Here is a 22,280-nt window from a genome sequence, read left to right as displayed (position 1 = left end):
TGCCTAATTTAAGACTATGATACCATCTCTTTAATATAAAATATCAACATATAACACAGTATAAGGATATGTGCATATCAAGATAAAAGAAAACAATTTGTTCCCCTTTTTATATATTTCTTATGAAGCAAACTGCTGTAAAATCATTTAAAAATATTATACTTTCTATTCATGCCGTTTTCATTAATTGAAAGACATGGAATATTTAAACTTTAAAAAAAAAAATAAACATTTCACCCCGCAGTATTAAGTGAACTGCTTTTCAACTTGAAATATAAAATGTTCCTCTTTTTAAGCTAAAAGATTAATGTTGAAAAATAAAGTCCATGTCCATGTTATTGGTCATCGACCCAACACAAGAGACATCCACAGAGAGCAGCAGAGAAAAACGGACTGTCCCTTTAAATCCCATTGAAGGGCGGGACTTGCGTGTCTAGAGACTGCAGCGAGCAGTTAAAGCTCAGCGCACACTGACTCGTTTTTTAACGAACCACTCGCGCGCTGTAATGAATGTCCTCGCACATCTATAAAGCTGAAAGAGAGTAAAACTGAAGCTTGCAATCGGACCTAACGGGATCGTTACAGCATTATGTATTTTTAATCCAGGATATAATAGACTGCACATTTAATCTGTCAGGAGATTAAGGTGAGTTTTAATGTTTTTGTTACCCTGTTTGTGTATTTGCGTGTGTGCGCGTGCCTATGTGTGTGCGCGCTGATGACGACAGTGACGTGATATTATCACATTCTGTGACAGGACATCAGATAAGGAATGTATGTGTCTGTGTTCAATTAGGAGGGAAACGCAGGCTGCTTTCTTAGAAGAGTGTAACAGATGTAACAGTATACCTGAAACAATTTGAACAATGTAACTGAGTGAGACAATGTAACATCTGTGCGTTCTGTTCTTTTTCTGTAAATTTTTTTTCAGTTCTAGCGTTCTAAGACATAATAGAGTACACTTTCAGAATAGATTATATATTTTTAAACCCACGTTGCGTTAATAATAAAGAGCAGGTGGCCAAATATGCATGACACTATCATAAAATGGCATGATGTCATATATGTTGCTTCATCTTGTCAAACATATGTTTTTTTCCCTCCCCCTAAAGAAATGTGCGAGGTGTATTTCGTCAGGTGTGATAGAGTGTAAGTGACTCATCCCGCCAGTTTGCGGAAGCGGACAGGTAGATCGGGTATGGTTGCTTGGAAACCGCGACAGAGCGGGGTGTGAACGCGCGCGCCTGTCTCTCCTTAATACCTTCTAACAATGTCATATCAGTGGTTTGTCAGTACATTGTCAGGACGCAAATATTTCGTAATTGGTCCATGTACAATGACTTGAATTTTCCTGTCCCTTTTGGACTAAAGCTTAAAAATGAGGTGTTGTCTGTATTGGTAATGTGTTAACATGTTTAATCATTTACATTAGAACACATTACAACTGTGTTCATATGCTGTGTTTCCAGTGAATTTAATGCATGTGGGAGAATCTCACCTACCAAGAACATGTCCAAGTCACATTTCACTCCAACAACAAAGGAATTTAAATAAGAAATTATACTTTGCATAAAGACGGCTAAGCCTATAGAATAAATAATGCTTTTATTTTCACGACAATTAAGCATATTTTCAACCAGTGTGGAACACATTTCCATTACTGTTCTGATGTAAAAATTATTATATATTTAAAGAATGCATTCATCGTGGTATAATAAAAGTATGATATAAAGTGTTTAATTCTATATAATGTATTACCACCAGGGGCGGACTGGCCATAGGGAAAACCAGGACTTTTCCTGGTGGGCCGACCGCGAAACAGCCGCACAGCCGACCCCATATATATATATATATATATAACTCCGCAAAAAAGAAACACCCTTTTTCAGAATACTGTATTTTAAAGATAATTTTGTAACAATCCAAATAACTTTACAGATCTTTATTGTAAAGGGTTAAACAATGTTTTACATGCTTGTTCAATGAACCATAAACCATTAATGAACATGCACCTGTAGAATGGTCATTAAGACACTAACAGCTTACAGACGGTAGGCAATTAAGGTCACAGTTATTAAAACTTCGGACACTAAAGAGACCTTTCTACTGTCTCTGAAAAACACCAAAAGAAAGATGCCCAGGGTCCCTGCTCATCTGCGTGAACGTGCTTTAGGCATGCTGCATGGAGGCATGAGGACAGCAGATGTGGCCAAGGCAATAAATTGCAATGTCTGTACTGCGAGACGCCTAAGATAGCGCTACAGGGAGTCAAGAAGGACAGCTGATCATCCTCGCATTGGCAGACCATGTGTAACAACACTTGCACAGGATCGGTATATCCGAATATCACACCTGTGGGACAGGTACAGGATGGCAACAACAACTGCCCGAATTACACCAGGAATGCACAATCCCTCCATCAGTGCTTAGACTGTCCGCAATAGGCTGAGAGAGGCTGGACTGAGGGCTTGTAGGCCTGTTGTAAGGCAGGTCCTTACCAGACATCACCAGCAATAACGTCGCCTTTGGGCACAAACCCACTTTCGCTGAACCAGACAGGACTGGCAAAAAGTGCTCTTCACTGGCGAGTCACGGTTTCATCTCATCAGGGGTGATGGTCAGACTCACGTTTATCATTGAAAGAATGAGCGTTACACCGAGGCCTGTACTCTGGAGTATGATCGATTTTGAGGAGGAGGGTCCGTCATGGTCTGGGGGGTGTGTCACAGCATCATCGGACTGAGCTTGTTGTCATAGCTGGCAATCTCAACGTTGTGCGTAACAGGGAAGACATCCTCCTCCCTCATGTGGTACCCCTTCCTGCAGGCTCATCCTGACATGACCCTCCAGCATGACAATGCCACCAGCCATACTGCTCGTTCTGTGTGTGATTTCCTGCTAGACAGGAATGTCAGTGTTCTGCCATGGCCAGCGAAGAGCACGGATCTCAATCCCATTGAGCACGTCTGGGACCTGTTGGATCGGAGGGTGAGGGCTAGGGCCATTCCCCCAGAAATGTCTGGAAACTTGCAAGTGCCTTGGTGGAAGAGTGGGGTAACATCTCACAGCAATAACTAGCAAATCTGGAGCAGTTCATGAGGAGGAGATGCACTGCAGTACTTAATGCAGCTGGTGACCACACCAGATACTGACTGTTACTTTGTTCAGGGACACATTATTTTATTTGTTCAGTTTGTCTTAGTTGTTGAATCTTTTTATGTTCATACAAATATTTACACCTGTTGAGTTTGCTGAAAATAAAAGCAGTTTAAAGTGAGAGGACGTTTCTTTTTTTTTGCTGAGTTTATATATACATAAACTCCTTATATAATATGGAAAATGTGACCTGGGCATGTTCTTGACAGGGTATGGGAGATTAACCCTTGTAATTCTTGCACAATGCAACCAAATATCTCCAACCTTCTTTACTTATGGAGTCTGCATGTGCAGGACATAGCAGATTTCTCAGTCATTTATAAAAGGTCCACTCATTCCCCATCCCTTTTTAATGGTTGTTTAATATTTGGCCTTGTTTCATGGTGCTTTTATCTAGCTTCTAAAGTACTCTCAGGTCTATTCAGAAATCAGGGCAGAAAATGTGGAAAAAATCCATTCCGTTTGGGCCTGCTTATGGTTCGGAGACACTATAATCACAGATTTCATACAGTATGTGAAAGGGACTAAAGTTATCACATTCAGCATGCTTTGTTTACCTGCCATCTTTATAACATCCTGGTATTGTCTTCCTAACTCATTGAGAAGTGCCTGTGCCAGACACTAGGATGTCTGTCCATCTTGCACCTGTTGCAAGAGGAAATGCTTATCCCGTGGGGTTCTTTATCGCAGATCAGGTTGTGTTGTGTGCTCACAGTGACCGTATCCAAGGGCCAATGCTTTCAGGATGCATTACTGGTTCCATTTATTAATCGGATCAGGGTAGGACAACAGAAATTCTCATCCCTGTTGAACCAATTCACTCAGATCATGTGCATGTTTACAGAATAACATTGGCTAGACTGCCTGGATATGTAAGTGGTCATATTCACTAGCTTTCTTTAACTAGTCTTTTACTTTTCAACAATAAACAGTATAGAATGAAATGCATGATATTGAATAAATTCATATATCCTGATGATCCAGCTATACATATCACACTCCTGCAGAAATGTCTTGCACCATGCACATGCATTGTGCCTGTTGCTTGTAAAAAAGCCCTGCAATAAATCGTTTCTATAAAAATGCTAATAGCTTTTTAAGTGGCATAGGGCACATGCATGGTTTGTATCTCTAGAGATCGTAATGTTGCAATTTGATAGCGCGTGAGCGTGATAAATGTTTGTAAGCTAACACCAGGATGAACCTGGCCTCCAGCTCCATCACTCTTCGAGTTCTCAGGGGTGTAAAGCTGGTTTCTCAAAGTGTTTTACTGCTATACGCCATCTCTAGTGTTACACCAAATACTTTAGCAATTTCCTTTCTATATAATTTTTCAAAGTAGTGTTCCCAAGGCTGAAAATTCAAGACTCGTTTGCACATAGCCTATCATTTGATATTAGATTACTTCCTCTGTAAGGATATTATTTTCATTAGTCATATGAGCAGGGGGTGACATGCACCTATTTTTTTGAAGGGGACCTAGCTCAATTGGATTTTGACTGACAAAGTTTTGACATGTGAATAAAGATTTCTGCCACAGACATAATTTTTTACATGTAAGAATTATATTATTTAATTACAGAAGCTACAAATACATTTTTGGAAGTTCAAATCTTATTGAATGAACATGATGCATACATTTAATCACTGACATTGTGCAGCATATTCATTTATGGTGTGGTATTACTCTAATGAAGTAAAGTGTTACATTTGTGCACTGCATAACAAAAGTCTGTTTCAATGAAGTCTGTAGTTTGTACTGTTTTTGTGTGTGACAACCCAAAGCATTCTGTTCAGTTCTATCCTCGGGGCTTTGGGGGCATTAGTGTCGTTTAGTGTTGTCAAACGGAGCGCTTGTCATACCACAGACTGTGAAGCTGAGCAGAATGTTGCTCAATGTTCTCTTTCTGAAAGTGTGCGACTGGAGTCCTGTGCACATGGCTGCAGTAGTTGTGTGGTGTTGGCTTACTGCATTACAAAGCAAAGGGAAGCAAGAAGGAGGTGTATTGCAATGTGTGGTGCAGGGCTACAACTAACGATTATTTTGATAATGGTTTAATCGAACAATTATTCAAACAATGATACGACTATTCGGTGACTACTGCAATGATTAATCATGAGCTCTTAACCGGTTATTCTGCTTGTGTCCCTACTTAAAAGGATGTTTTAAATGTTAAACTTATTAACAATAAAGAGGACAAAATAATATAAAAAAATACCTTTAAATTACATTCATTGAGTTAAAGGGGGAAAAATAGTTTTTTATAAGTTTAATTCAGTAAAGAAATTCACTGCAAAACGTCCTATTGTTATCAAGTGTTTTTGTCTTGTTTTCCATTTAAAATTGTATAAAAATCCTTAAAACAAGATACATATAAAGATATTTAGACTTGCTTTAAGAGAATGTATCTTAAATATACAGTAAGTGTATTTTGTATATAAGTGTATAAGAGTGCAGAAAAGACAAAATATACTTATATTCAAGATATATTCTCTAAAAGCAAGTCTAAATATCTTATATTCTGCTTCTCAGGTGGATGTATCTTTTTTTTAAATGGATGTTTAGATATTTAAAAATTATTTTTAATATTATATTCATCATTCTCAGATAACAATAAAAAAAAAAAACTCTGTACATTTTCTTTAGCAGCTATACTACATTGTTTTAAAGGTATTTGAAATATTTATATTGGAAAACAAGCCAAATCAAATACATATTTTGTTACAGTGTATAATTGGGCGAAGACTACCCTCTCTCACATTTCTATTCACTTCAAACCATCTTTAACTCACAAAAAAACCTCTCTCTTTTTAATAAAGGTGCGTAATGCCAATTTTCTTCACGATAAGAAATGCACAGTGAAATCTGATTCAATAAGTCGCAAGCCATCATGTTATAATCTAGCTGCATTAAGCATGCGCGCGTGAGGGGTGAGCGTCCCCACGACAGAGTGTGCATCAGCCGGATGAGGTTTCAATCTCTTCCCTTAGATCGTGACACTTTGTGCAACTCATAGTAGAGGCGATGACCATACAGACAAATGCCAATTTTGAAATTTGTAGTTATTTACATGATCTGCTTCCATATTATTTGATCTTTAATAAAACTATAACGCATTAAATATAACTGCATTTAAGATGTAACGCCAGGATGTTTCCTTTAAATATGCTCAACACACAAGTTTCGCTCCACTTCACAACAAGAGTGCTTCTGTATTTACTTAATTTGTATTTTTGCATTCTAATTCCCTCATACTTTGTGATCCACATCACCTGAAGCTGTTTGGAATGTTTAGAGTGCATCTGGACTGTTCTTCATCTCCTCAGTCAGGCGCGAGGTGCAGTAATCATTAGGGTGTAATCTGATCTCATGTTACGTTAAATGAAATCAAATGACTATTCGACAAAACGTTTTGGCAATAATTTTATTGTCGATGTTGTTGATAACATCACCTAATTGTTTCAGCCCTAGTGTGGAGATGATAGACCAGGGCACCAGCCTTGCTCCATAAACAACTTTAGAAAATGCCACAATTCTTGCACAACAACAAAAACAACACAACCAAAAACATCAAGATGCTTTTTATATACTGTCGGTGTTTCTTATTTAGATTTGAATTTATAAATGATTATGATAAACCAGAAGTTGCTCTTTCATAGCTTAGGAGACCTAATGGAGTGGTGGTAGTGGTATAGTGGTCTAAGCACATATCTGGTAATCTGGTAATCAGAAGGATGCTGGTTTGACCCCCACTGCCACCACCATTGTGTCCTTGAGCAAGGCACTTAACTCCAGATTGCTCCGGGGGGATTGTCTCTGTAATAAGTGCACTGTAAGTTGCTTTGGATAAAAGCATCTGCCAAATGCATAAATGTAAAATGTAAATGTAATGGAGCTCCCAGATATGTTTGTTTGAAGAAACCGCTTTGTCTCAAGTGTTTCTGCTAGAAGAGAACTAAAAATAGAGACAAATAAGACAATTGTTGACATGCTGTAAGAGTATAGAGCTATAAAATTAATGTAGATTGGTCATTTGTTCGTAGAACATTTTTATTAGAAATGTTTCAGTGAATTAATTTTGAGATGTCTGATCGCAAACACCGTGGCAAAACCTTTCAGTTTGTGGAATTGTTTAGATATCTTCTGAAACTGCTCAGACACATGTGAAAGAGGTAGGATACGTAAAGGTGTAGCTCATGTAAAAATTAAACTTCATTTACTCACCCTCATGTTCCAAACCTGTTTGATTATCCAAAACCTGGCAGAAGTTTTATTTTGGGGTGAACTAACCCTTTAAGCAAAGGTCTACTCTCTCATTGCTGTCTAGGTGATACAATTAAGCTATTAAAGAGGGTTCATTTGTAAATTATAAAGGGAAGTCCCCTTACAAAAGATTCATGTCTTGTCCTCTAATTGCTGTGTTTCAGGTACAGGCCAACAGCTGCCAGCTTGGTGGGGCGTTTCCTGGCCTGAATGCGAACCGACTGCAGCTGGAGCATGTCCACTGCAGGCTTGACTGCCCAGGAGATCTGTTTACCCGCGCAAAGCCTTTTCCAGCGGGGCAGCCATTGGCATAGCATGGCCGGAGCTAAGCCCTCTTGGAAATACCATGATCTACGCAAGTGAGTGCAGCACCAAAACACGAATACGTTTTTCACGTGTTTTGAGAGCTAAAAATGGATTAGTTTAAAAAGACCCTGGACATCCACTGCATGACGAAACAGGAAATGGCCTGTCTGCAACATGTTTCATATGTTGTTGATGAACCGTGCATTTGTGTGCCAATCTGATAGGACACGCTCATTTGCTTTCCTGTTTTTCTTCAGCTTGTACATCAGCCTTGATACTTCTATGGATTATAACCTTCAGTCCCAGCAACAGGCGCTGTCATCGTATTCAGGAGGGGACAGTAAGTATCTTATGTCTCTAGGTTAACCCATAAAATGTACTAGAAAGTGGAATAATATATGATAACAAAGAAAACATTTTCTTAATGGATGCAGCACAAGTGTCATACATACTAAAAAATAATTAAGTTTGAGAAAGTTTGCTTGATCAAGAATTAATTTTTTATTAATTCACTGTTAAAGACATTCTTTGCCTTTTATGTTTAAACAGAACAGCGGACTAGCCATCTTCAATCACCAAACAGCCCGGGAGGTCAGCCCTTGCTCACCAAAAAAAAAAGACCTTCCAAGCTCACCCTTCTTTCGGACCATTTTACATCTAACCCTGTTGAGGACGAACAGGTGGTTCCCTGCTTTCAACGTCTAACAGTATCGAAACGCATCAGCCCTCCCCAGACACCCAGCCGAGCCACCAAACCCCTTCCCCCTATACCTGGATCAGCCGAGCTTTCCCCAGATCAAGGCATGGACAGTGAAGTCGAGTTCTTCAACGGAGATGACAGTCGCTGCCTAGTTTCCGAACCTTGCTCCAAACACTCTTCATTCCGCTATGGAATGCCCAGTAGGAGGAGTTTTCGGGGCTGTGGACAGATTAACTATGCGTACTACGAAGGTCCAACGCAGCAGAAGGATCAGCCGCATCCACACCCTCAACCGCAAACACAACCGCAGAAGCAGAGGCAAGAGCGGGAAACCCAACAAAGGGAACAAGAACTTCGCAGTCACCAGCAACAGCAGCAGCAGAACTGTCTCCGACAGCAGGAACGAACGCAACGGAAGCTACGCCGCTCCCATTCTGGCCCTGCTGGCTGCTTCAACAAACCCACCTCCTTCCGACTGTCCAGTCACAATCGGAACCTGCATGGCTTGGAGAAACCGGAGGTTCCTCCTAGAGTTCCAATTCCCCCACGTCCAATTAAAACAGAAGACTACCGCCGCTGGTCAGCTGAAGTCTCGTCAGGGGCCAACAGCGATGAAGACAGACCTCCTAAAGTGCCCCCTAGAGAACCTCTATCCTGCGGTAGCTCCCGTACCCCTAGCCCTAAGAGTCTCCCAATGTACCATAACGGTATCATGCCCCCTACCCAAAGCTTTGCCCCGGATCCCAAATACGTCAGTCGTGGCTTGCAACGACAGAACAGCGAAGGTTCCCCATGCATTCTACCTGTCATGGAGAACGGTCGGAAAGCCAGCAACACACACTACTTCCTTTTACCAGAACGCCCTGCATACCTGGACAAACACGAGAAGTATTTAATGGACAGCACAGTGAGTCGAGGCACTGACGCATCTGATTCAAGTTCAGACTTGGAATGTCAAAGCAAAAGGAAAACGACACACCAAATAGACTTGGTATGAATGAACCAACACATCACTTCGGATATGTTGCTCTACTGCTTTGACAGTCTTTTTCGTTAGTTTTAACCAATCGCTCCATAAATTGGAGCAAGTTACGTACGAATTGCAGTTACTGGGACTTTTTTTGCGCGCAATATGGAAACAGTTCTGACAGTTCACGGCTCTAGGAACGAGCTCGGAAAATATTTTTATTTCATTGTTATGTGAAACATAAGTGTTGAAAATGATAACGTGGTGCAGTTGTTTGGTGTTAGCTGGTCTGATACCTCCTTACTTCAGTGTTTTTGAGTGTTGTACATGCAGTTTTCGTAGTCTCTTTTTATATTGCATTGAAGATGGTTTTTGTCTGATCAAAGGGACATAGGGTCAGTAATGTTTCTGTAAGTTTATGTCGTCTACCATATATGAAGTATAAAATGGCCTAACATCTTTTGGGGCCAGCATTTTAAGTGAAGGGTATTCCATCTTTGACTATTCCATTGCGAATACTGCATGCAAATTGCATGCAAGCATTTAGCTGTTCTTCTGTTAGACCAATGCTCTCAGCTTTTGTCTGGACCTTCTTTTGTTTTGTTTTGTTTGTTTTCTTGTCTGTGTGGCCTGTCTGTACATCTTGTAGTCTCGAGTAGTGGTCGACCGAAATGTCGCAGAGGCCAATAAATCAGCCGATATTATGACTTTTTTCATTATCGGCATCGGCAGATAAATGTTCTTGTTTGGATGGGTTTTTTAGCTTGAGAGCTCCAAAAATCGCCTGCTTGCATGTGAAGCGACTGAGACATGTAAACGACCAGTCACCATTCATTTTGTTTTTACATGCATCGCGTTGCTACAATAATAGACCTATGTGCAACACAATGGCATTGAAATGGTCCGCATATCAGAGCCGCTGCAGACGCGTTTGAGCTCAGAGCTGTTTCATTCGCTCTCCACAACAGTTCACTGTAAATTTAACTGTCTTGTCTAATGATAAAATGGCAATATAAATCGGCATCGGCCATTAAAAAACACATAGCGGTCGACCACTAGTCTCGAGTGTGTGTGACATACTGTAGGAACAGGCTGAGTATTGCTTTTCTGTTGCGAATGGTGTGAGTGATACAGGAGAGCTTGAATGTGTTACATTGCCCAATTTTGGTGCTGCTTTTAAGCTTTTATAAGCTGTTTAAGATGGCAGCTGAAATTTTGCCCTCTAAATAAGAGTATTCCCAATCTGTGGCTTCTTACCAAGGTGTTGTGTGTAGAGTTCTTTTGTTGCACAAAAAAAGGCAATACTTGGAAAACCTGTGAATGTGTTTCTCGTCTTTTACAATGCTGTCTTCACGTGAAGCTGTGAGCCATTGTCTGGAATAGGATTTTCTCAAGTACTACCTCCCATTATAGACCTAGTTTTTCTTAATTACCCAACTGTGGATTGCAAAGACTCAACAAATCCAATCTAGTTTGACACCTGGCACTGTATTTAACCATACATGAAGGTAAAAAAGGAAACAATTTCCCTTGATCTATATATATTTTAATGGTTTTCCTATTTTGAAACAGTCAGTTATTAACACTTCCTCAATTAAAGACAAATCTACGACCAATTTTAAGCACTGTGTGGAGTTGAAGTCCATGCGTTATGCATTTGGCCGAACTCACACATACTGATTTTCCTGTTACTGTATGTGCATTCCTGTCAGGCGTGATTACAGTGGGTGTGGGCACCTGAGACTTTGGCTGCTGGCAGCTGGTGAATGAGATGTTTATTATTATATATCGTTTCCAGAACCATTGTGATATCTCGGTAAATGTAGCAAGTGCCATGCAATTAAAAATTAATAGATAGTAAGATTAAAATACATGCTGTTTGGAAGCTTTGAGGTCAAGTACAACTTTACACCTCACGAAGGAAAAGAAACTCAACTGATGACATTTATTTTCCCCTTTATTTTACCAGTTTGTGTAACTAGAAATGTTTACATTGTATGCTGTTTCTTTATTATTATTATTATTATTTAATCTTTCACTATGTCTTACCTGGAAAAAAATGAAGGCAAGTTTAAAGGGATATTTCATTTTTGGCTGAACTATCCCTTTAACAACAAATAGACATCTATGCTGTGGAATATATATATATATATATATAGATATATAAATATAAAGCAAAGTGCACTGAGAACACAGTATGTTGTGATGTGTAAAAGTATTTAACATTGTCCTCTTACCCAAAACTGAATAGTGCTTATTGTAGTGTATTCTCTAAAGTAATAAAAATAAATAAGACTTATTTATGAATCAAGTTGGTCTTTATCTGATGTTCTGTCATATGTCATACTCTGAGGTATGTCCTATCACTCCGGAACTCAAAGTTATTGCTGTTTTGCCTGTTTTATCACACCCACGCCCCTGTGCTCTGCCTCATTACTATTGGCCTCACTCCAGACAGGAGGAAGGTGAACTATACTTTTACTTTTTTTAAAGCTGGTCTTCGATCAGTTCTATGATTGCCTTGATAAAGGTGAGGGGTTGGTTTGTGGATGAGGGATACAGGTCTCAGAACAGTTTTACAGGGCACCCTTTTCCAAAACTGAAAATTACTTGCATAGTCTGGTATTCTCTGCCTTTTCTGCCTTGCTGATTGGGGGAAATGCTGTTTCTCTAGTCTCTTTTGCGCACAAGTCTCACCTGGATGAAACAATGAGTGAACAATGCCAAGTTACCTGCATATACAAACATTAACATTATAGAAACAAAAGCGAACAAATATTAGTTAAATATTGAAAAATAAAAAGATCACGTTGTATGTACACTGTAAAAAAAAAAAATGGTTCAGAATAACTGCCCTGAATTGATCTTGCTGAAATAAATCAGTTATCAGTTTATTTTACCTTTGACAATGGGACAACCCTAATGACTAATATGGTTAATATAGCAATTAAATTATAATATAAATAATTCAATTCTATTTTCAATTAAATAAAGTTGAACTAAGGAAGTCAAGTTTACTTAAAAATCATTTAACAAGTTATATTCTGATTTAAGTCAACTTTATGTTCTGTTTAAACAACTTTCCCTCTTAAGATGACACAACTTAAAATTATGGCAGTAGGAACACTTACTTTAAGTTGAAACAAAAATATGTTTTAGTGTAGCACTGACCACCACCATCAGCTCAACATCAAGAAGTAATTCTGAATTTTATATTAATGTGATGAACCTGTTAACTTTGATAACAAATTTGGCTCAAATATCCTCATTACAGAAAATTGTGCAGAACATTTTTTTATTTAGTTTATTTTTATTGTTGCCATATTTACATTTTATCCAAAAGAAGGACAAGTTATACGAGTTTTGGCCTAGTTTTAGAATATCAGTGTTTATTTATTCATTTGCAATAACTCTCTTTTTTAGGGCATCTGTGGCCCATTGGGCAGTGTTATGTAATAGTACAACAGGTGGGAAAACATGCTGTAATGATGCTACTTGTCCTTTTCCTTCCATTCTGATTTGGAGAAAATAATTTCCATCTCAATGATTTCTCAGTCATGTTTTTTGTGGAAAATGTCCTATACAATAATAGTATTAACAAAACAAGAATGACTTTTTTCATATATAATTGTAGTACAGTATGTTGACCTCACCTGAGCCTGTGAAATGGAAATGACTCTTTGAAAACCAGTAATTCAACTCTAAGAAAGATAAACTTCCTGATTAATCGCAACATGATCAAAAGACAAAAGGCAGGAAATGAAGATGGTAAAACCACATACATTAGGTCCAATCAAGTTTCCAGTTTAGATGAAATTTTATGCAACTTAAGATCCATTGTTTGTTAACCCTCATAAAACACATACATTCTTAGCTATCTTAATGAGGAACTTATATATATATATATATCATTATAATTATTATAGGCTAACCTTAAATAATAATAACTTAAGATGAACTCAAACTGTGTGTGTGTGTGTGTGTGTGTGCGTGCGTGTGTGTCTGTGTGTGTGTGAGAGAGTGTGAGATTTATTCATAAAAAAAATATATAATATACATACACATCAAGTCTGAAATTAAAAAAAAGTATTGAAATTCAAAACCAAGGAATGTCTTAAAGATTAGTTAATTATTTTATTATTGTGTTCTGTAAATGTGATGCTGCACAAATTGAATACTACATGTATTCACTTCTCCTCAATGGGGCTTTAATACCAAAGGACATTACTCACCACACTGAATCAATATAAGAAGATTGTGAAAGGTCAGGATAAACTTCCAAATCAAACAAGCATCCATCATTCTCTGTTTTCTTTGTCATCTTCTGCAATCATACAATCAGCAGGATTATCAACTGACAGTGAATTTCACATTTGCCTACAACAAACCTGATGTAGGGGTGGTGTAATTTAGTGATTAAAATCTAGGCTGATAGCAGAAAGTTGTAGGTTCAAAGCCCACAATGGTTGATCCATCAACTATCACCATTTTGCCCTTGAGCAAAAGAATTATACGGACAGTTCCCTCAAAAATGAACGTTTCATTTACTCACCCTCATGCCATCCCAGATGTGTATGATTTTTTTCTTTTGCAGAACACAAAGATTTTTAGAAGAATATCTCTGCCCTGTAGGTCCATACAATGCAAGTGAATTGTGACCAAAACTTTGAAGCTCCAAAAAGCACATAAAGGCAGCATAAAATAACCCATCCGACTTTAAATCCATATCTTCAGATGATTTGATAGTTGTGGGTGAGAAACAGATCAATATTTAAGTCATTTTTTACTATTAATTCTCCTCCCAGTGCAATAGTGGCAATATGCACAAAGAATGTGAGTCGCCAAAAACAAAAGAAGAACGTGAAAGTGAAGATTTATAGTAAAAATGGACTTGCCCACACCTCATATCACTTCTGTGTGTTACTTACCCCAACCAACCATTTAAGAGAGAAGCAACGCACAGAAAAACAGTTTATTTTGAACCAGGACAACAGAACAACACATGTTTGTCTTCTTATATGAGTTATTACTGTGACTTTATTAATATGATTATGTAAAAGTATGCAAATTTACAGTTTGGAATTAATATGGAAAATGTTTTACTCATTTAAACTTGAATTTATACATTTTTAATTCAACTTGTTTTTTATATAAATGTAAGACCATTTTAATCACATAAATGAAATGATCTATATCATTGGCTTGACATGAACATATTTGTAATAGGACTTAAAATAAAATAATAAGTATTATTTTTTCTGTGATATGTATATATGTGTGTGTATTTGGAGGTATTACATTGGTAAATAGTAAGAAAGTTCTAAATCATTTTTATTCTTTTTTTTTTTACACCTAGTGAGATAACCCACCCAATGTTCCAACCAATCTCAAAATCAATGTACCAACCAAACCCAATCTATTTGAATAAATGGTGTTAGTAAGCTACCATGGGCTTACACATCGCATATCAAAATATACCCATCACTTTTAACTAAAAAAATTATACATTTAAAAATATTTTTGGGTATTATTTCTATAACATATTCAGCAGTTTAAATGTTGTTGTTTTTTCCATTGGTAAAATGAAAAGTTGTCTTTAGTAATTTCAAATTTTAATGTTCAGATGCCCTGACAGAATCAGTGCAGGTCAAGAAAGTGAACATTTAGATTTTAAGATGATGTCAAATCATTTCAAAATGACCAGAAATGAACCAACCAACCCCGGTCTCCCCTATCTCACAGGAAATATGTCACCATAAACCGTCACCATAAATAATACAATACCTTTAAACTGTTTAAATGTTTGTTTGTTTGTTTGTTAGTCTTGACGACAGGTATATATACTTTTTATTGTGAATTGCAACATCGATTACATAGATATGGTTAGTGTTTGGGTAAGCTAAATTACAGTGGCACGTGCAAGAGTACAATCATGTTTTTATATACATCTATTGCGCCCCCTTGTGATCATAGAATGTTATTGCAAGTCTTCCACATTTATGGCAGTGGTTCTCAAACCTTTCAAGTACCTTGTGTGCTCAAACATCTTTAAAAAGTCATGGAAATGTAGACAGTGCCAATTTAAGTTTTAAGGTTTTTATTTGTAAAGTTTGTATGTAAATCAGAACATAGTGCACACAAACACACTTTTAAAACAAATACTATATCTTTGCCAACAAATACAAATATTACAGAAGTATCATCAATCACTTGTAACTTTTAACATTAAAAATACATCTTAAATACATTTCTACAATTTAAACAGTTTAGATTTGAGTCATGTAATGCACCACAAGGTTTACATGATAGACTCTGAATAATGCCAAATCAGACTCAATAATGCATGTAATCTGTTGACTCCCTGAACTTTTGGTGTCCACATTTTCCTAAACATATTATAAAGAAATCATCTCTGTTCATGAGACATCCACAGTTCATGTTGCTCTGGTCTTTCCCTGCAGCAGGGAGGTCCAAAATAGGATGGGAAAATGGTGATTAAATCAAACAAACAAGCTAACTAATTACCACAAATGCAGTAATGAATCTCAGTCTCAGTAATGAAGTTATCTTTGTAGCCCTTTTCATTTTGACAGTTAATTCAGATATTGCTATGTTTTGTGTTGCTGGTTTTGTGTTGCTGGTTTAGCTGGTCTCACTGCTTGGCTCGCTGACAAGTGCTCAAAAACCCTGTAAACCATCAAAACAGAACCACCTAAAAAATAAAAATGATTGGGAGACCAGCTAACCACCCCAGGTTGATTTAATCATTTAAAAGTTGTTTTATTTTTTTTTATTTTTTTTTTAGCAAGTAATTTCCCTCTTTCATCTCTTTATTAAATGATAAATGCACAATTGCTCATTTTACCTTACAAGTGAGTTCTTATAATATCTAGGTGTCGAGTCTTCTGCTACGGGAAAATCTCGGTGCAGAACATATTTGTTATTGAATCCTGCAATTCAAATGGACAAATATTCAATTATTCTGTTGTCAGATCACTTCTGATGCTTTTGAATATATTGTCTCATACCATAGCATAACCAATAAAAGGCACAAAGCAACAAATATAAACCATACCTCTTGGTGTAAATTCAAAGTAATCATCAAACAGTGATATCTTCCGTATGCTTGACATCCTGCAATTATTGACCCAATAAAATTTGATTGCATTATTATTTGTTTCTTTTAGTCTTTGAATGTTTAAATTATAAAAGCAGCTATACTGACCTCTTGCCTCTGTATAGCACCACAATCATCACAGCCAAAACAATGAGAAGGAGAACAAAGGCTGCTAAACTCCCAAACAGAATGGCGTAGAAGCCAGCCCCTCTGCGGTACAGCTCACACCGTGATCCATAGAACTCCTCAAAGTAAGAACGGTCACACCTAGGCAATAATAACAATAAAAAAAAACAGAGCATGTATTAAAGGTTTTGAAGTGCATTTCTTTAAAGGAATATTCCGGGTTCAATATAATTATAGTGTAATCAACAGTATTTGTGGCATAATATTGATTCCCACAATAATTCATTTTGACTCATCCCTGATTTTTGGAGGGTTTAAAGGCAGAAATGGGAAGCTTGTCATTTTTAAAAAGCACTTACTGTGCATTAGTTGTTCTGCTTTTACTCGTATACTATTTGAGATGTAAAGTTGTTTAAATTGTAATTTTTGTAGAATGACAAGGTTTATGGTGTAACATCATCATGGCAACAGTTGTGAAATTGGATATGACTTCAAACAGAAAATGTTAATAATTGATTTGATTACACTAAAATCACGTTAAATTACACATACGTATATTAAAGATGTAAAAATTGTGCATGTACACTAACACTATGTGCATGGATTTGTGCTATTTTTAAAGAAAATGTGGGACAAGTTGAAGTTAATTGATGTAAAAATCAACATTATTCCAAAAATGCTGTTGATTGAGCTTGAGTTGGTTCACCCATAAATTAAAATTATTTCTTCATTTACTAACCCTCATGCCATCTCAGATGTCTTTCTTCTGCAGAAGACAAATTAAGATTTTTAGAAGAATATCACAGCTCTTTTGATCCTCACAATGCAAGTGAATGGGTGCCAAAATTTTGAAGCTCCAAAATCCTCATTAAGGCAACATAGAAATACTCCAGATGACTCTGGTGGTTAAATCCATGTCATGTTACCACTGAAGTCATATGGATTACTTTTATGCTCCCTATATGTGATTTTTTTGAACCTTCAAAGATTTGGTCACCATTAACTTGCATTGTATGGACCTACAGTGCTGAAATGTTCTGCTAAAAATCTTGTTCTGCAGAAGAAAAAGTCATACACATCAGGGATGGCATGAGGGTGAGTAAATTATGGCAGAATTTTCATTTTTGGGTGAACTATCCCTTTAATTCCTGAATATTTTCTTTATTTTAAATACAGCCTACAATAGTGACATTTGCATCCTAAAGCATTAATCACTCGTTAAAGCTTTTTATTTTCAGATTTTCCATTCGGTTCTAAAATGATACTGCCAACCTTTGAAGATTTTTTTTTTTATATATGTTATTTATATTTGTCACGATCCCTTGTTGTCTGTCCCGTGTTTTCTGTTTCACTGATCACGTTCCATGTCACGTTTTCCTTGTTGTCCGCCCCGTGATTCACTTGTCTATTGTCATGCACTACATTTCCCATAGTTCCCTGCCTTCATCACTGCCCATGCACTTCATTGTTCTCACCTGTATGTCGTTTAGTCATTAGTGTGTCTGTGTATTTAAACCCTGTTTGTTCCTCTATCCCTTGTCATTTGTTTAGGTTTGTAGATGGTATGTGTATGTAGATTTCTTTGCCACCCATGGATGTTTCCCAGCCTGTGTTCTTCTTTTATGTCTTTCGTGTTTTTGTTTTATTTTCCCATTGTGGACGTTTGATTTGTTCCAGTGTTTGTCTAGTTATTTTTAAAACAATAAAAACCGCACTTAGATCCAAACCCCTCGTCTGACCTCGTCTGCCTTCCTGCTCAGCATAACAGAACGAACGAACACAAATGTATCTAGCGGTTCAACAGGCAAACTACCAACTTCTCTGCCTAAAGCAAGAGGACCGCCCAGTGGAAGACCACATCCGCTACTTCCTCAACCTGGCGAATATCTCGGACTTCCCGGACTCATCCCTGGTGGTCTTCTTCAGGGGCAACTTACGTAGTTCGCTGCAGGAGCGGTTGCCACCGGCAATGCACGGCTGGACTCTCCGTGACTTCATGGAGGCGACTTTACGGGACTGTGGCCGTCGTTGAGGAGGACCCTGCCACTCCTCCCATAATGTTGACTCTCCAGTCGTCCATGGCGCTTCCTGTCATGCCAGTCCCAAATGTCAGAGAGCTAACCCCCACGCCTGTCGTTGTCCATGAGCCAGCGCGGTCAACTTCGTCCGCCAGGAGGAGGAAGAGAAGACGGGCTTCTGCTTCCCATCCAACGCCTGCCCCGGTCTGCGAGCCAGAGCCCACGTCAGCCACGGTCAGCGAGCCTGACACCACGCCAACCACGCACAGCATTCCAGCGTCGCCAGTCTCATCCGCCCGGAGGAAGAGGAGAAGGGGAAAGTCCTCTGCCCTCCAGCCTCACGCAGCTCCGTCCCCAGAACCCCCCATGGCTCTGCCCTCAGTGTCCAGTGGACCCAAGCTCACGCATACCACGGTTAACCAGCCAGTAGCCTCGACCGTCCCTGAGCCAGCGCCTGTAGCCTCGACCGTCCCTGAGCCAGCGCCTGTAGCCTCGACCGTCCCTGAGCCAGCGCCTGTAGCCTCGACCGTCCCTGAGCCAGCGCCTGTAGCCTCGACCGTCCCTGAGCCAGCGCCTGTGGCCATGATCATCCAAGAGCCAGTGCCAGTAGCCATGACCGTCCAAGAGCCAGCGCCCCCCGAGTCTTCCAGTGCTCCTCCTCCTGAGCCTCCCAGGGCTCCTCCTCTCGAGCCTCTCCAGCCTCCCAGGGCTCCGCCTCTCCAGCCTCCCAGGGCTCCGCCTCTCCAGCCTCTCAGGGCTCCACCTCTCCAGCCTCCTGAGCCTCCCAGGGCTCCGCCTCTCGAGCCACTCAGGGCTCCGCCTCTCAAGTCTCGCGAGCCACCCAAGGCTCCGCCTCTCGAGCCTTCCAGGGCTCCGCCTCTCGAGCCACTTACGGCTCCACCCCCCGAGCCTCCTATGGCTCTGCCTCCTGAGTCTCCTAGGGCTCCGCCTCCCGAGCATCCTGAGCCTCCTGAGCCTCCTACGGCTCTGCCTCCCGAGCCTCCAAGGGCTCCGCCTCCGGAGAATCCCGAGCCTCCCTCTGCCGTGCCTCCCGAGCCTCCCTCTGCCGTGCCTCCCAAGAATCCCTCTGCCGTGCCTCCTAAGCCTCCCTCTGCTCTGCCTCCTGAGCCTCCCACGGCTCCGCCCCTGAGCCTCCAGAGCTTTCCATGGTTCCGCCTCCCTCGGCTCCTCCTCCTGAGTCTCCCTTGGCTCAGCCTCCTGAGCCTCCCGAGCCTTCCTTGGCTCCGCCTCCTGAGCCTCTGGAGCCCCCCTCAGCTCTGCCTCTAGAGCCTCCCTCAGCTCCGCCCCCTGAGCCTCCCACGGCTCCGTCAACCACGGCTCCGCCCCCGGAGCCTCCCTCGGCCCTGCCTACAGAGCCTTCTATGGTTCCGCCAACCACGGCTCTGCCTCCGGAGTCTCCCGAGCCTCTCCCGGCTCCGCCTCCGAAGCCTCCCTCGGCTCCGCCTTCAGAGCCTTCTTCGCCCTCGCCTCCTTCGGCTCCACCTCCTGAGCCTCCCTCGGCTCCGCCTCCAGTGGCTTCCTCAGCTATGCCTTCTGAGCCTTCTACGCCATCGCCTCCCTCAGCTCCGCCTCCCGAGCCTCCCTCGGCACAGCCTAAGCCTACCACGGCGCCGCCTTCCACGGCTCCGCCTCCGAAGTCCTCCTTGGCTCAGCCCACCACGGTTCCGCCTCCTGACCCATCCAAGGCCTTACCACCTGAGTCTGCCATGGCTCAGCCTGCCTCTGCTCTGCCCTCATAGTCTCCCATGGCTCTGCCGGCCTCTGCTCCACCCACAGTGTCTCCCACGGCTCTGCCTGCCTCTGCTCCACCCCCAGGGTCTCCTGCAGCCTTGCCTACGCCTCCTTCGGCGCCACCACCCAAGTCTTCGACTGCTCCGCCTCAGAAGTCCTCCTTGGCTCCACCAACTCCCCCAGTGGCCACTCCTCCTCCCAGGCCCCCTGAACCGGCCCTTGCCCTATGACCACCTCCTAGGCCACCTAAACCTGTCCCTGTCCTGTGGCCACCTCCCAGACCTCCTGAACCGGTCCATGCCTTGTGGCCACCTCCCTGGCCTCCTAAACCTGTCCCTACCCGGTGGACGCCCCCCAGGCCACCTGGCCCTGGCCCCGTCTCACAACCCCATAGACTGCCTGTCTGCCCTCTCGGCCTCCCTGGTCTGCCTGTCCGCCCCTTTTGCCCCCGTGGACTGCCTAATTGCCCCTTGTGCCCCCATGGACTGCCTAATTGCCCCTTGTGCCTCCTTGGACTGTCTGTTTTCCCCCTGTTCCAGCCCCTCACTCCTTGGACATTTATTTGTTTTTGTTGTTCTTGTGGTTTTCTTTAGGACCGTCTGGAATCCGGTCCTTTTGAGGGGGGGTTATGTCACGATCCCTTGTTGTCTGTCCCGTGTTTCTGTTTCACTGATCACATTCCATGTCACGTTTTCCTTGTTGTCCGCCCCGTGTTTCACTTGTCTATTGTCATGCACTACATTTCCCATAGTTACCTGCCTTCGTCACTGCCCATGCACGTCATTGTTCTCACCTGTATGTCGTTTAGTCATTAGTGTGTCTGTGTATTTAAACCCTGTTTGTTCCTCTATCCCTTGTCATTCGTTTAGGTTTGTAGATGGTATGCGTATGTAGATTTCTTTGCCACCCATGGATGTTTCCCAGCCTGTGTTCTTCTTTTATGTCTTTCGTGTTTTTGTTTTATTTTCCCATTGTGGACGTTTGATTTGTTCCAGTGTTTGTCTAGTTATTTTTAAAACAATAAAAACCGCACTTAGATCCAAACCCCTCGTCTGACCTCGTCTGCCTTCCTGCTCAGCATAACAATATTACTATTTGAGGTCAACCACTTTCCTTTAATTATTATTATTATTATTATTATTATTATTATTATTGTTTATTTGATTATTTTAGTTTAGTGTAAATCAATTAAAGTCTAAGCAAGGAACCCATTCCAAATCAGTTGTTTGCAATGAGATTATTGCACAATTACAGTAGCTGATCTTACTGGCAGACTGTTGCACTCTTCTCATTGAGGCATTGTCCATGTTGATTGCAGTATTTGGGTATTTTTTTGCATGGCCCTGCACATATCCATGATCCATTTTCAATTTCAACTGTGAAATTGGCAAAATCCACACTGCAGTGCACAAATGTTTGAAGATCTGAAATATCTAAGACAACAACAATATGACATTTTAATTAAAGAGCTCTATTAATCAATACAAAATATTTTAAGCTTTCTCAGGGCAATATAGTATATATATTTCAATCGAAGGCTAAATTTATTTTTGCACTTTATTTTAGCTTAAAGTTAGAACAAAGTTATCTGTTTAAAAAAATGCAACTTGCTTGCTATTTCGACTCTCTGCATGGCAATGACTGTATACTGAATGGAAGCATTGCCGAAAGCTGTGCCAAGATTTAGTGAATGTGAGTCATTAAAGATATTTTCCAGTGTAGTTCCCAAATCTTGGTTTAGAAAGTGAATTTGGGAGTTGTTGTTTGGATAGTTATATTCTGCAATACTGTCAGCAATGACGCTTCCTGGCCTAAAGAGAGAGAAAACGTTTTATTAAAATACATGTCGCTTATTAATATGATTTTAATTTGAA

The 22,280-nt window shown here is 40.4% G+C and overlaps 2 protein-coding genes across 3 annotated transcripts in view; one reads left to right on the top strand and one right to left on the bottom strand.

The window, feature by feature from the left end:
* Window positions 1-499: 499 nt before the first annotated feature.
* Window positions 500-11,731, top strand: LOC127632642 (ERBB receptor feedback inhibitor 1-like). The gene is made up of 4 exons (XM_052111347.1): window positions 500-646; window positions 7,585-7,779; window positions 7,984-8,066; window positions 8,276-11,731. The coding sequence occupies exons 2-4, from the start codon at window positions 7,631-7,633 to the stop codon at window positions 9,421-9,423; spliced, it is 1,380 nt and encodes a 459-aa protein (XP_051967307.1). The 5' UTR covers window positions 500-646; window positions 7,585-7,630; the 3' UTR covers window positions 9,424-11,731.
* A 3,728-nt stretch (window positions 11,732-15,459) lies between these two features.
* LOC127632736 (serine-rich adhesin for platelets-like) overlaps window positions 15,460-22,280 on the bottom strand; it is a 28,555-nt gene continuing 21,734 nt past the window's right edge. The window contains exons 8-13 of one of the 2 annotated variants that reach the window (XM_052111481.1): window positions 22,018-22,217; window positions 21,674-21,839; window positions 16,619-16,777; window positions 16,469-16,527; window positions 16,259-16,343; window positions 15,460-16,080 (exon numbers count right to left, since the gene is read on the bottom strand). In XM_052111481.1, the coding sequence (XP_051967441.1) occupies window positions 16,002-16,080; window positions 16,259-16,343; window positions 16,469-16,527; window positions 16,619-16,777; window positions 21,674-21,839; window positions 22,018-22,217 (748 nt within the window). In that variant the 3' untranslated portion in view covers window positions 15,460-16,001. The remainder of the gene's footprint in view (window positions 16,081-16,258; window positions 16,344-16,468; window positions 16,528-16,618; window positions 16,778-21,673; window positions 21,840-22,017; window positions 22,218-22,280) is intronic. The other variant, XM_052111482.1, reaches the window with a different exon arrangement.

The sequence above is a fragment of the Xyrauchen texanus genome, chromosome 39 (genome assembly GCF_025860055.1).
Source record: "Xyrauchen texanus isolate HMW12.3.18 chromosome 39, RBS_HiC_50CHRs, whole genome shotgun sequence".
In the NCBI taxonomy this organism is placed as follows: Eukaryota; Metazoa; Chordata; class Actinopteri; order Cypriniformes; family Catostomidae; genus Xyrauchen; species Xyrauchen texanus.
This window is presented reverse-complemented; position numbering and strand designations above follow the sequence as displayed.